The sequence below is a fragment of the Mirounga leonina genome, unplaced genomic scaffold (assembly GCF_011800145.1).
Source record: "Mirounga leonina isolate KUSES-001 unplaced genomic scaffold, KU_Mleo_1.0 Mir_151, whole genome shotgun sequence".
NCBI classification, from domain to species: Eukaryota; Metazoa; Chordata; class Mammalia; order Carnivora; family Phocidae; genus Mirounga; species Mirounga leonina.
In genome coordinates, this window is record NW_023270377.1 from 60,245,316 (window position 1) to 60,261,315 (window position 16,000).

General features: G+C 38.3%; 1 protein-coding gene across 1 annotated transcript in view; it reads right to left on the reverse strand.

Moving 5' to 3' along the window:
* Positions 1–2,395: 2,395 nt before the first annotated feature.
* Positions 2,396–16,000, reverse strand: part of MYO3B (myosin IIIB) — a 394,690-nt gene continuing 381,085 nt past the window's right edge. Inside the window, exons 32-35 of the mRNA XM_035008358.1 lie at positions 8,777–8,883; positions 8,356–8,402; positions 7,381–7,551; positions 2,396–4,212 (exon numbers count right to left, since the gene is read on the reverse strand). Of these exons, the coding sequence (XP_034864249.1) occupies positions 7,413–7,551; positions 8,356–8,402; positions 8,777–8,883 (293 nt within the window). The 3' untranslated portion in view covers positions 2,396–4,212; positions 7,381–7,412. The remainder of the gene's footprint in view (positions 4,213–7,380; positions 7,552–8,355; positions 8,403–8,776; positions 8,884–16,000) is intronic.

Here is a 16,000-nt window from a genome sequence, read left to right on the forward strand (position 1 = left end):
ATCAAAGTCTTGAAATAATACTGAATTTGTTCTCTGGCCATAAGAACAATTAAGCTAGAACTCAACAACAAAAATATAGGATAAAATCCTTATATGTTTAGAAATTAATAAACTTCTGAAAATCTTATGAATTAAAAAAGAAATCATAACTGATGCAGCCAATTTTATCAAAGCAGAAACATAATAAGCCTAAGAGCAAAAGTTAGTGAAGTAGGACAGATAGGTAATGAAAAAAAATGAACAAAATCAAAAGTGTTTCCATTAAAACACTAATAAAATTGGCAGACCTGGCAAGAACAGTTAAGGAAAAAGAAAACACAAATTATCACCATTGCAAAAGGAAAAAGGGGATCCGACTGATATTAAAAATACCTTAAGAAATATTTTGAATAATTCTAACCAAATTTGACAATGTAGAAAACATGGACAAATTTCTGGAAAACTAAAACCTAACAAAACTGATACAGGAAGAAATAGAAGATATGAGTAGTCATAAGTTATTAAAGAAATTTAATCTATAATTAAAATTTTCCCTCATAAAAAACTGCAGGCACAGATAGCTCCCCTAGTGAATTAAAACAATTTTAAGAAAGAACTGATGTCATTCTTACATAAAATCTTCCAGAGTAAAGCAAGTAGGGATATTATGAGAATTAAGGATTTATATGTTAATTTCATCATGGGCACAGATATAAATTTTTTTAAATTAACAAATCAAATACAGCAAAATGTAAAAGGATAATACGACATGATAGAGTTGTATGTATTGCAAGGATACAAGGCTGCTTTCATATTAGAAAACCAGCATAACTCAGGACATTAACAAAATAAAGGGGTAAAATCATAGAATTATTTAAATACATAAAAAATAAGCATGTGACAAAATTGAACATCCACTTATAAGGGGAAAACCCCTCTTGAGAACAGAAAGGAACAGCAAATATTATAATTAGTTATAAAATACTGAAAGCTTTCTCTCTTTGAGACTGCAAAAAAGACAAGAGTGCTTACTATTAGCCCTCCTAACCAACCTTGTACTGAAAGTCTTAGCCAGGTCAGTGTGGTATTTTGATTAAAAAAAAAAAAAGTGACTTCAATTCTCTACTTTTCCTTGTATCCACACCCTTTGCCATATAATGGGACTCCGAAGCCCCTCTTGAATCTGAGCTGGCCTTGTATTTTGCTTTGGTTAAAAGAATATGGCTAAATTGACAATGTGCCAGTTTGAGCCTCAAGAGACCTCTTTCTCTCTCTCCCTCTCCTTCCCTTCTCCCTCTCTTTTTCAGTGACTCTGGCACCGCCACTGGGGATAATAACAAATTGGAGGATGAGACCATGTTGAACAGAACTAAGGGGGCCCAGCTGTCCTTGCTTGGTCTTAGATATGTGAGAAACCCCGCCAACATCAGCAAAGGTGCTTAGCTGACCTCAGCTAACTGCAGATGCACAAATGAGTCCTGGCAAGACTAGTTCAAATCAGCAGAAATATTCAGCCAACCACAGACTTGTAAGAAATAATTTGGGGTGGTTTATAATGCAGTAAAAACATTATAAGACAGTAGGTCAAGAAAAAAACAAAGTATAAAAGGAAGTATGCAGTATGAAAAAGGAAGAAAATGTCTATAGTTATTTGTAGAGGTAATATTATGTATGTAGAAAATCCAAAAATATCTAGATACATTACTGGAATTAATGACTTAGCAAAGCTGATGGATCTCAAATACTAAATATCAATTGCACTTTCATATAATGGCATGTCTTAGTCTGTTTGGGCTGCCATAACAGAATACTACAGACTGGGTGGCTTAAACAACAGAAATTAATCTCTCACAGTTCTGGAGGTCTGGGAAGTCCAAGATCAAGGTGCCAGGAGATTTGGTGTCTCATGAGCGTCTGCTTGCTGGTTCAGAGATAGCCATCTCTCCACTGTGTCTTTATGGGGTGGAGGCAAGCCAGGTCTTTGGGGTCTCTTTAAAGGGGTACTGATGTCATTCATGAGGGCTCTACTCTCATGACTTAATCACCTCCCAAAGACCCCACCAACAAATACCACTACATTGGGAATTAGATTTAAGGATATGAATTTTGGGGAGACATAAACATTTAATCTAGAACAGGCAACAAACAGTTAAAAAATTTAAAAAACACTTTTAAATACTATAAAATTATATATGGTACATAGGGATAAAACTAATAAACTATGTGTAAGATTTCTCAGATAAAATTATTAATCATTATTAAGAGAAGAGAAGGAATAACTAAATAAATAGAAGGATATACCATGCTTATAGTTTGGAAAATTCAATATTGTAGACATGACAATTACTTCCAAATTGACTTACAGACTCAAGATAATTCCAAAGAAATACCAACAGTTTTTTCTTTTTTTCATAAATTGACTATTTGAATCTATAACATGCAAAGAGCCCAGACTAATCAAACGTCTCTTGGAAAAGAAAAACCGTGTTAGAAGACTTGCTCTGTCATATACCAAAGCCTATTATAAATGTATAGGATTTACGGCAAGGATAATAGATCAACAGAACAGAACAGAGAATCTAGGAACAGATTCATGATTACTTGATTTATGTAAATGGTAGTATTTTACAGCAGTAGAAAAGAGATGGCCTTTTCATTAAATGGGCCTTTGACAGCTGAATATCCATTATTAGAAAACATGAAAACTGGCCCTTACCACATAGCATTCACAAAATTGATTCTGGGTGGGTTGAAGATCTAAATGTGAAAGGCAAGACAATAATGTCTCCAGAAAATCCTAAAGGTAAATACCTTTATGACCTTGGGGCTGGATAAGATTTCTTAATAGGCTATAAAAAAGTACTAATCAAACAGAAAAACACCGATAAGTTGTATTATGTTAACATTACAAACTTTTTTTTTTAATCAAAAGATACCTTAAGGGAATGAAAGGACAAACCACCTAGTGGAGAAAATATTTGCAACACATATAACTAACAATATATAATACACTTCTTCAAATTAAAAGAAAATATGTAGTTAACCCAAATAAAAATGGGCATATCACAAAAGAAGGTATCTAAAATTTTAGGCCACTAAAGTATGAAAATGTGCTCAATATCATTATTAATCAGAGATATGTAAGCTATCAATCAACAGTGAGATTCTAATATATACCCATCAGAGTGCCCACATGAAGGAGACGGATAATAACAAGAATTGGAGAGAATACAGAACAATGGAAGCTCTTTTATGTCACAGGTATGACTGTAAATTGGTAAAATCACTTAGGAAAACAGTTTGGTATTACCTACTGAAGTGCAGATATGGGTACCTTAGAACTCTGCCATCCTAATCCTACGTATATAGCCAACAGAAATGCATGCAAATAGACACCAAGAGACACACAACAATGTTCATAGTAGCAATGTCCAGAATAGCCCCAAACTGGAAATAATTCATATTTGTCTATCAAAAGCAGAATGGCCAAGTCAATTATGCCATATTCATATACTGGAATGTTACATAGTTTTGAAAATGAATGAGCTATGTTTACATTCTACAACATAGATTAATCTCACAAATATAACACCAAATAAAAGAAACAAAACCCAAAAGATTACATGCTACATGATTCCATTTATATAAAGTCCCCAGAACCTAACTATAAGAGGCAAAATTTAACTATAGTGTTTAGGGACGTTTGTAAGTGGTAAAATTATAAAGAAAACCAAGGAAGTATTTACCACAAGAGTCATGAGAGTGCTTGTCTTTGGAGAGGTGGGTGATTGGGAATGGACAAGAGGGGGACTTCTAGTGTGCTGACAACGTTCCACTCGACCCACAGAAGGTTTATATATACTCACTTTCTAATAACATATCAGACTGTAGGAGTGGTTACATAGATAACTTGACTGTAGGGGCAGTTATATAGACATTCACTTTCTGATAACTTAATGAGTTGAGTCCTCTGATTTGTGCCCTTTTCTGTATTTGCATGACATTTAAAAATAAAGAAAGTTAAAGTGGATGGAGGCATGTCTGCAGATGAACCAAAATGGAAGAAAAGCCAGCAGCTCACAACATGAACACCAATGGTTTCCAGTGAAGCTTTTAAAAACTGTTCTATTCCCAGAATGATTTCTATTTTGTCCAAGGTCAGTTATTTTGTCTTGACAGTATTTTTCAGCTTGTTGGTTTTCTTCATGTCAGGTATTCTCGCAGAGATACTATCTAAAGTCAATGACACACAAAAATAGGGTTTAATTATATAATTTAAAGTTTAAAAGGTAATCAACAAAAACTTAAACATTAAATTGTAAGCACTGGAAGAAGTAAGAGAGGGGAGACAGAATTGAAATAAATGCACATCTTTCATAGAGGGGGAGAGTAAATATTTTTGAAAATGATAAACCAAGAAGAGGGAAGTAAATTATTCACAGACATGATGGAAACCATTAAAAGAATTAGAATTAGAAATAATAAAAAATGGTTGCTTCAGAGGGGAGGGACTAAGGTAGGGACAGGGAGAAGAAGATTGATTTCCATTATAAACCCTCTGGACTCTCTGATTTTTTGTTTTGTTTTTGCCGTGTGCTTATTACTTTGATAAATCTAACAGGACATTTATGAGATTCCAGGTTGCATCATTCTCATATATTTGATTTAAGAATTGCTCCTTGAGTTTGTGGCATTATGAATAGTTTAAGAATAACATCTACAATCTGTAGATGGTGTAGCTGATGGTGAACCCCATTTCTAAAGTAGTTAGGAGTTCTAGCTGTGGCAATGACTAATTATTGCAGAGCTTTTTTTTTTTTTAAAGATTTTATTTATTTGACAGAGAGAGACACAGTGAGAGAGGGAACACAGCAGAGGGAGTGGGAGAGGGAGAAGCAGGCTTCTCGCTGAGCAGGGAGCCCGATGCGGGGCTCGATCCCAGGATCCTGGGATCATGACTGAACTGAAGGCAGACGCTTAACAACTGAGCCACTCAGGCACCCCTACTGCAGAGCTTCTAAATTATAATTTCATAATTATTCCCATAAAAACGAATGAGATCTTGCCATTTGTGACAACATGGAAGGACCTAGAGGGGTATTATGCTATGTGAAATAAGTCAGAGAAAGACAGATATTGTATGATTTCACTTACATGTAGAATCTAAAAAACAAAACAAATGAACAAATGGACAAACAAACATACAAACAGAAACCAGAAACAGACTCATAAATACAGGGAAAAAACTGATGGTTACCAGAGGGGAGTGAGGCGGGAGGATGGGTGAAATAGGTGATGGGGATTAAGAGACAATAAACTTCTAGATTTATCTATTTATTTATTTATTTATGGAGTGGGGGGAGGGGCAGAGGGAGAGAGAATCTTAAGCAGGCTCCATGCCCAGCGTGGAGCCCAGAGTGGGGCTCGGTGTCACAACCCTGAGCCAAAATCAAGAGTCAGATGCTTAACCGCCTGAGCCACCAGGCGGCCCAGACTTCAGTTTTACATACTAAGTCACAGAGATGAAAAGTGAAGCACAGGGAATGCAGTCAAGTATATTGTATGGAGAGAGATGGGAACTACACTTAGAGTGGTGAGCACCACATGATGCACAGAACTGTCGAATCACTATGTTGTACACCTATCCTATAATTCAACACAAAAATACTTATATTTAAATTATGTTAAAAAGCTACATATACTAGATATTTTTTAAATAATAAAGGTCATTTGTGTTTCTTCTGCTTGTATACCTTAATAAACATTACCTTTGGGGTGAATGTGTGAGAAAAAAAATCAAGGCTCATTTTTTTAAAAAGTAAAGTTTAACTATTAAATAATTGGCTTTTCCTATTTCTTTTTCTTTAAAAATACATTTCTGAGATCTTTAGATGCCTCATTTCATTATTTTATCTTTGTAAAATGTATATTAAAATTTTCCCCTCTGTAACTCTGATAACATTTTTTCTTCTATTTCTTCCAGTTATTTTTTCCCCAAAATCTGGGTACTCCCACATGTACGATCTGCCAAGTATTTTATTTTTTTATTTTTTTTTAAGATTTTTATTTATTTATTATTGAGAGAGAGAGAATGATAGAGAGCATGAGAGGGAGGAGGGTCAGAGGGAGAAGCAGGCTCCCTGCTGAGCAGGGAGCCCAATGCGGGACTCAATCCTGGGACTCCAGGATCATGACCTGAGCCGAAGGCAGTCGCCCAACCAACTGAGCCACCCAGGCGCCCCATCTGCCAAGTATTTTAAAGTAAAAAATGCTGAGAACATCTGTTCTAGAGAAAAGGTCTTGTAGGGTTGTTTTTTTTTTTTTTATATCATACAGCAATCTCACACATTGTTTTGCATAGAGTAGTTGCTCAAAAGATGTTTGTTGTATTGAATCATACTGAGTATTATAATATATGGTACAATATTATTATAATAGGACTAGCCCAACCTGGGGTAAAAAATCAGAGCTTATGGTGTAAGAAAAGTGATTAATCATGTAGCACACAGAATTGAAATATACTTTCCTGTCACATATGTTAGTGTAAATAAGTGAAGTCCCTCCATTCACTTAAGGGCATTTACGGGATGTCCATTCTGTGACAGGCACTGACCTAGCCTCTGCCCACAAAAATAGGCACAAAACAAGATCCTTTCCCTACAATCACTCACAGCCTAGTGGACATCACTGACCAGAGAATGGGAATTTACTAACCATGTGACATAGACTATGACAGGTCCAAATTTTCTTTCCCTCTAATTCCTTTGTTTTTACTGCTAAGGTGATGGGAGTAAAGAGGCAAAGCCTTTATCAGCATAATAACTAGCAAAAGAGGAGTTCATCTGCCTTACAGAAGGATTTAGGCCTCTCCCCCTAAACACAAAAAATTATCCTGCCCTAGGAGACCTTGGGTAGTGTGCTTCTTCAGGATGGGGACCCTCGGCAGTGGAATTCTGACTCTGGAGAAAGGCCTGAAGGGTCTCTCAAAGGAGGAGGGGAATGCAGGGGGAAGAATGTAAGGTGGAAAGGGAGGACTGAATTTTCACAGGGGCAGATTTTGCAAGGACTGACGTGGCAGGAAAAATAAATACCATCAGCATTCACGATTGGCTTATGGTGAGACTATCTGTTACCCTCCTAGATTCTGAGGGCACGAATGACGCCTATTGCTGTACTGGAGGTGTGCTCAGTATCCCACAGGTACCCATGAGATGAGAAAATGAAAACTGCCCAGCTCAGGCCGCACTGCAGATATGGGGAGGGCAATGGAGATATGAGAACATGGTTAGGAATCTGCAAATTATTCAGTAAGTCTCAGACCCAGACCATGTGTCCAAAGAAGATGACCCCATCGCAGTACTTTCTTATTAAATGACAGTCAATTACCACGATTGTTCTTACCCTCAACAGACTTGGGGGGCAGGAAGTACACTTCAGTACTGAGCAAAAGATGTTCCTTTTGAGGATGAGGAAGAAAAGAAAGGGCAGGATGGGTTGTCTTCCTCGGGAATAGAGTCCACAGGTGACAAGGATTTGTAATATTCATCTTCCCCATCAAGCACTTTGATTTGGCTGCAACAAAGAAAAGAGTTTTCAGCAGAAAAAGAGGACAAAGGCCGCAGTCATCCCTGGAGCAGTTAAGTTGCGTGAGTGCTGAGAACAGGGTTGGGTCCCCTCAATGGCAGGTAGGTAGCTCAGGGTCTCCCAGAACACAGGAACTGAGGTCTGATCCGCAAAGCCTTTCACCTCAGGGTCACGGGCTGATAACGGGCCCAATGTAGTGGTGTCTGGAAGTTGTGATCATATTACAACTTGTCTGCCTGAATTGACTTGTCTGTCCTTGTTTGGTTCCCTCTAGAATAGAAAGCTCCCTCCTGTCCTCCTCCAGTTCTCAAACTAGCACCAGTTACGTATGTCACGATATTCTCGATCGGGATACTAACAATCAAATGAGCCACAAACTCCCTAATGTCCTCTGTCTAACCACTGGGGGAGATTTTCCTTTGTGTACTTTTAAGGCCCAGGGGTAGGGTGATGTGGGAAGCGGCCTATTTGCACTGCGTGGAATGCTTTTACTTGTGGGAGAGTTTTATACAATCTGCTACGTCTGCAATTATGAGGGAAACCACAATTTCATGGCATAATTGTGAAAAATAACATTTGCCTTTAGGTGGCAATTTCAGCCTTTTTGGACAGAAAAGATTCAAGTTTTATGTAGCTGCTACTGTGAAAAGTAGTTTCCAATGTCAATAATAGTGGTGATATCCCCATTTGCATATTTTTAGAAGCTTCTCTGGAAAGTTTTGCATTTTCTGTAATATCACAAAGGACCCCTTCTGTTTACAGTTGCTTAGAACTAAGAAGACAGATATTTACCCAAGTTTTCTTGGCTTCCTCTTGCTCCCTTGATATTCTAGAGTTCCCTGTGGAGAGGGCCAAGAACACACAGTCAAAGCAAAGCAGCAAGTCGTTAATTTTTAATTCAAAGTGATTTTGTGTTGAATGCAAGCAGATGCTGATAATATCAGAAGTCACAGCATAATTTTTTTGATCAAAGGGCTCAAGTGAGCCTGATGAAGCATGCATCTTGCTCGTCTTTGATAAACCACATCAATTATTCACCGTGAAGGCAGACATCCTGACATGAAAGCAACAGATAAAGAGCCTAAGCACATGTTCGAGAAGAGAGCATAAGAGAGTGGGGGTGGGGCTGGAGGGGCTGGAACAGGTATTAATAACAGAATTATTAACTGGAAACAAAGCCAGTGAAACAGCTTTATGGCCACTTTGAACTCACATTTAACTGGTTATAGTACATGGTGTCCTCAGGGCTACTCAACATTTTGGGCTGCTGACATCTTCGGCGAGGTGTTCGCTGCTTCTGTATAAGACCATTTTCTGAAACTGCAACAAGATAGCAAAACTTTACTGTAAACCATCTGAGGTGTTGTGGAAATCAGGTAAAAAACTGCTCTTCACATAAATGCACTAAGTGGAAACCGTGTCCCATTTTAACGGGTATGTTGGAGCTCTGCTAATATTGGCAGAAATGTCATCCTAAAACACAAATACACACATAGGAATTGCTAAGTGTAAACAAGGGCCACTAGAACTTTGCTTTGTTGCTCTTATCCAAATCAGCTGTCAAGAGTGACAGAAAACAAATTGGTTCGTCCATGCTGGTGAAGTAGAGGTTGGTGGTCAGCCTTTGTAGCGTGCGGAGTAGTAGCTTAGTGGGGTAACTCAGGACAATGAAGGCTATCTGGGATAGTTTACACCACATCCTACAGTGAGGGTTCAAAGACATCTGGAGCACACACACTCTTGGGTAGATGAGAAGCAAACCTTTTGGTGGGATACATTTTGGAGGGAAAATGGCTCGAACTAGTATTTACTGAAATGCTTTGAACAGTACCATTGATCCATGCAATCTCTGGAGATAGTGTAAAGGAGAAGGGGAAAAGATAATTGCATGATTTCACAAAGCAGCCTCTCCGTGTTAGCCCTGATTTCAGAACCTTGGACCAAGAGTGAACTGGAGATTAAGAAACCACGTGTCCAATGAAGTCATGATTTATTTCCCTTCTAAGCAGATGACTTTCGTGGAATCTGCTGTCCTTTTGGCACTATATCTGAATCAGGATTTAGCAGTTCTAACTTCTTGCCAACATACACACACACACCCCCCAGAGCTGCCACAGAATATTGTTCATGAATGTCACAGTCCAGAGAAGAAATATCACTTTCCTCTACCGAGTGTATAGCATATTCATAAAACAGAGTTGGAGATTTGTACTTGGAATCAGAACTTGACTTCACTAGAGGTTCCTACTATTTAGGGAAATTCTCGGGGAATTTTCTAAGTGAAGAATAACTCAGCAAGGGCCATTATGAATAGCAAATTATCAGTTTCCTAAGTATGAAGTTTTGCATCTTCACTTGAACTGGAAATATCTATGTTGAACAAGACTATTAGAACTATATAGGACTTTAGGAACCATTTATTCTAAATACCCATTTTTTTTTTTGAAAAGAAAACTGAGGCCCACAAATGTTGAACGACTCATCCCAGATGAAGTGGCAGAATGAGGATGCAACCCTAGATTCTTACCTCCTGTTCTAGAAGTGTTCTTTTTAAAACTACAGCATATTGTCTTTCTTAACAAGAAACTGTTTTTGTAAGCTAAGGTCTAAGTAAAAGTAAGCTCTGTGAAAACATACAAATAATTAGCACAGCACAATGAAGTTGCTTGCAGAAGGCTCCAGTAGCCTTTAAAGATATCCCTGTCCACATCTTCAGGAAGTCTGTGCAGAAGGCAGGACTCCAGCTCTCGAGATGGCATTGTCTTCAGACTACAACGAATCCAGAATGGAAATGGGTTCTTTCTGAGAGTTCCAACATACCTCCTGCTTGCTTTGTGAAGTCCATATGCTATGATATGGTAGGACACAAGGTGCCTTGTGTCATCTCCTCTGATTTATAGATTAATGAACAGAAGTGCCTGGAATTATGGTTGCTGGTGTGAACACACACTGGAGATCAGACATCTATTCTCCCTTAGACTTCCTAATATTATGGGAATTCCAACGCTGGAAACTCAAAAGGCTGATCTTAAATAGTTTCTGAGTTCAGCTGGAGTTCAGCCCAGTTCAGCTGGACTTCATGTAGTGTTTACATTTGATCAGCAGCTTTTATTTATGTTCTCAACTGGGTATGCTTAATACAAGATGTGGTTTTCAACTTTTGCTCTCGATGAACTACCTGTTCCATGGGTGGGTGTTCTTTTCCTGATTCTTAGAAGGAATTAAGTCATTGGGTAGAATTTTCTCAATTTTAACATTTCTCCCACAAATTAAAAAAAAAACTCTTGGCATCTGATGGTATCTGTACTATACTAGAATCTAGTGTAAGTTGGTGTCTGATTTAGCATCAAGCTTTAATTTTCATTATTTTAACTTAAATATCTCCATGTTTCATGATGCTTTGCAGAAGGCCATAACTTCCAGGTGTTTTGCCAAGTCTGAGTATCACTGATATGTGATCAATAATAAGTAACCAAATAAACATTTGAGAAATGAATCATTATTTAATAAATGCTATTGGAACAATTTGATAGTAATAATTATGCAAAAAGCATGACCTGAATATAGATCTTATAAAATTTATCCTATATGTAAGGTACTTTCCTGGATATTGTGGGGGAAAACAAAGAAAAATAAGACAAGGTCCCTGTCTTCAGTCTAATAGAGGGCACAGGGTCTTAAGAGGTTAAGTGACTTGTCGTAAGTTAGTGTTGCTGGACTCAAGTTAGTTTTAAAAAAAAATTCTAAATTGTTTACTTTTCTCAATATGCTTTTTGATTCTCACAGGCCACAATAAATTCCAGATGTGTTATATAGTTAAACATTTTAAATATTCCTATAAAAACCTTAAAGGGGAATGAAATGGATTATCTTAACTATGGAAGAAGATATAAGTGACAAGGATGGGCTCAATTATAATACAAACAATAAAGTAAAATATTCTATATGATGGACAGTAACAAAACTAAGATGAAAGGAAGTGCATCAGAAAGATAAAAACAAATTTAAAAATATATACACACAAAAGTCTACCATCCATAATGTGGAAAGACTGAGACAAGAGAAAGATGGAGACACATTCATACATGCTGAAATACAATTAATGAAATGAGATATTGAAAAATGCTTAGCCATCCTCACAAAGAGCTTCAACTAAAACAACTACAACTGCTTTTCTATTAATTAGGATAAATTAAAGATCAAAAGACAATGTGGGAGTGGACCCACATACACAAAGGAGTCCATAGGCTCCACCTCACCTGAAGTGCAACTTGACAATAAATAACAAAAGCTAATCAAACTTGTTCCAAGAAACATGTCCCAGTGAAGGAAACCAGAGGAGAGAAAAAGACAATTTATATGAAGATGGATTATGATAACAATTTTGTAGTGGAAAAAAGCTAGAAACATGACAAATATTTAATAATTGGGGAGAAGTTAACTCTGAGTATGAACACGGTATCATCCCATGAAGGCACCAACAAAGACAAATTTAAGGTATGCTGTCGATAGATGAAAATTCAAAATTCAGAAAAAGAAGAAAAAGACAAAACAGCATATAGCACATTGATTAAATCTAAATAGGTGTGCACATTGAGAATTTATCATGAATTTTTTTCCTTTAAAATTTAAAAGAAATCAATGAGGCATGCAGGGCAAAATTATTCCTTCTTTTGGTAGATAAAGAAAGCATAGCTAAGAAAGCTAAATCTCAAAGTGGCAGAGTGGAAGCTGGAACCCGTCTCTGGCTCCTGAGCCAATAGTTTGCATCTAAGAGCTAAAAAACAATAGGGTTATCTGGCGATTACCTAGTTCATTTGACTAGTTTATACAGACAAAATGGGCAATTCAAGTTTGAAGATAAATATTAGTATAGGAGTCATTTGAAGACAATGATGTTCAGATTCTGAAACTGGCCTATTTCTAGTTCACATAAATGTTTATAAGCCACGCCAATGCTCCAGTTTGTAATCCTCTGGGGACCACCTCGTCATAACACTTTTTGAAAGTATATTATGTCATGGATACCATTTAACATAGGTCTCTTTCCCTTTCAAGAATCACTGCACCTTCTTCTCCCCTTGCGCCTTCTGATTTCATATTTGAGATCTGAACACATCACTTTCTTCGGAGTTTTGTCCCAGAACCTTAAAATAAAATGGAGATAAATCTGTTGCAAAATGTGGGGCGCCTGGGTGGCTCAGTCGTTAAGCATCTGCCTTCGGCTCAGGTCATGGTCCCAGGGTCCTGGATCGAGCCCCGCATCGGGCTCCCTGCTCAGCGGGAGGCCTGCTTCTCCCTCTCCCACTCCCCCTGCTTGTGTTCCCTCTCTCGCTGTGTCTCTGTCAAATAAATAAATAAAATCTTTAAAAAAATCTGTTGCAAAACGCAAGACATGTAAATGGCATCTCAGTGGGCAGCAGTGGGACAGGCATACTCTTGGCTCCCCAACCCCAAATCACCACCCTGTGCGGGTACACAACTGCTAAGCCCTTGGTGAGAAACAAACGGCTGAATTCAGTTGCTGGCTTCGTTACATAACTTCAAACAACTGGTTTGGAAATTTCATATTTCAATTCTCTTTACTGAACATGCAGGTAGATCCATGCTAGAATTGCCAGATCAAATATGTAACACCCAATTAAATTTGAATTTCAGATAAACAACCAGTACTTTTTTTAATCTAATAAAATCCTGTGCAATATTCAGGACATACTTGTATTAAAAAATGATCGGTTGTTCATTTGAAATTCAAATCTAGCTGGGTGTTCTGTATTTATTTGTTGTTTTTGTATCAGGCAACCCTAATTCAAGCACCATTTCAAGTTACAAACAAGGCCTTTTGTTTCCTCCTAGGGTCTCAGAGATGAAGAAGGAAACTATTTCCTCAGTCTGATTGACTTACTGAATTATAGCTATTTTGGCTACAGATGCTCTTCCTCTATACTGTCCCCTAACACTTAGGGTTTCATTTTTTATCACCCATTACAGATGTGCCATTCTGATCCATTTCCTAGCAGGATCGTAATGAGGGAAGGACAATGGCAAGGGAGGGCAGGATGGGGCATATGGCCCAAATATTCCCCTGCTTAGTGGGGCAGTATGGATTCTAGGCCTCTGAGGAATGGACAGGCAGTGGGAAGGGTTCCTGGGAGGAAAGGGAGAGAGCACACTGAGAGAACCATAGTCCTATGCACTCTCCCTGTGGGCCCTCAGCAGGCAGGAATAAGACTGCTGATCTGATTGCCATTTTGTGGATGAGGCATTCCCAGGGTCACTTGCCAAGTAAAACATCCCCTTGAAGCAAACGGTGTTCAGTGTTCTAGATTTACAGATGGCCAATCCCATATGGGGTTACTAGATATATCTCTGGGACATGAAACCGAATTAGAGTTATGCAATTAACTTACAGAGCTCTGTCAACTCTGTGCATAAAGGGAGGTACATAATTTCTATGACCAAAATTCTCAGAGCAGATGGGGGTGACAGCAGTCTAGCTGTCAGCTGGATAATCTTTCTCCTCAGTGATGGCTGACCATGCTGTGTAGTACTCCAGTGGACACTTAACGAACTAGCCTCCAATGAGATGATTTGTCTTTTCTGGCTCTATGTCTCTTCCACTTACCATTTCATTTTTATTACCAAATCTTGTTTTACAAAGTAGCTTTTTCTTCATTTCATCTCATTTTTGGGAAGGACAACTAACCCCAAAGAGATAAGAGAGGCATAGGGAGATTAAGAGATCACACAGCAAGTTAGAGGCAAAGGAGAATTCGGGTTTCCAAATGTCCCAAAGGTCATTTTCTTTACATTACACCAGTTGTTCAATTTTAGAAATACTGGTGCCCAGATCAGGACTAAGGCATTGACATTAAAACAACAACAACAACAACAACAACAACAACAACAACAACAACAACAACGCCTTGGATGGTTCTAATGTACAGCTAGGCTTGGGAGCCGCTATACTAGACCATATTCAATCTTTCCTTACCAATAAGAACCACACTGGCAGAGTCTGCAAGAATCTGCACTACCTTAAAAATGCTGTCTATGGAAGAATCTTCTTAATGTGTTGTAAACCACCTGATCCTGATATACCTTGAGGAACAGGCTATTTTGGGGATGCTCAGAGTCTTGACAGGGAATAGGAGGGAAGATATTATGCCTTAGGAGTTCAGATTTTCAAATTTAAGTCATGGCATGGAGGATGATAAATCTCTGGGGTTTGGCCCCTTCCTTTTATAGCTAAGGGGTCTGAGCCCAGGAGCATGGGCCCCTCAGCCGGTCTCCCTTCAGAGCCAGGGCTAGAACTCAGGTCTTTTGATTAAAAATCTCAAAGCCTAGGCCACGGCCTTTACTATGATGCTTGTTCTGTTACTGAGACATTCTTATAAGTTTTCACCTCGCCCTAACTTCAGGAAGGACTAAGGAATTCGGTGGGCTTTTGTAAAACACACACACAACCAGAAAGAGAGATTTTCTCCTGGGGTGCATGTAATTCAGATCTTCCTTTCTAAGATGAAAGGAAAGCTACAAATTTTCCCAGTTGCCATGTTATGTCATGAACAATCTTCTTCAAAATTGCAAAATTGCTACAAAGAAAACATCTCTGAGTTAAATTAGTGCCTGTGCAAGACAGTGGAGTTATAAATTGTCTACGTGGAATTTTCTCCTTACTAGTTAGGGAAGTGGCAATAACTTCCCCTAAAACTATTTTATAGCTCAGGGCTTGGCACACACTTAACAAATAATGAATGAATGCATGGTGACCATTCACTATTCTTGTTAAGATATGTGGCCCACTCTGTGGTTCTGTCAGTCAGGATATTATTATTGCCAAAGCTTCCAATAGGAAAAGGGCCTTTCTTATCCTGGGACACCCCTGGGGAAACTAGTCTACCAAGGAGGGAGATGAAGTCAGCCTCTTAAAAACAAAGTTGATTAGTATTTTTTTTCTTAATATCCTTTCAAGATTTTTCTAGGACTATGCATTCACTTTTCTTCTTTTTTTAAAGATTTTATTTATTTATTTGGGGGAGAGAGAGAGAGAGAGGGAGAGAGCACACATGAGCAAGGGGGATGGGCACAGGGAGAGAAAGCAGCAGACTCCTCACTGAGCTGGGAGTCCAAGGCTGGGCTTGATCCCAGGACCCTGAGATCATGGCCCAAGCCAAAGCAGATGCTTAACTGACTGAGCCACCCAGGGGCCCCTGCATTCACTTTTCTTAACAACAAAAAATTCAGTCACTTGTTCCTGTGTTCCCCCCTACTTAACAATGAAGTCGTATTTTCCATGATATTAACTTACTTGAAAAACAGTATATTTCTTTGAGACTTACATTTTTTTTAAAGACTTGATTTTTAAAGTAATTTCTACATCCAACATGGGGCTCAAACTTACAACCCTGAGATCAAGAGTTGCGTGCTCTACCGA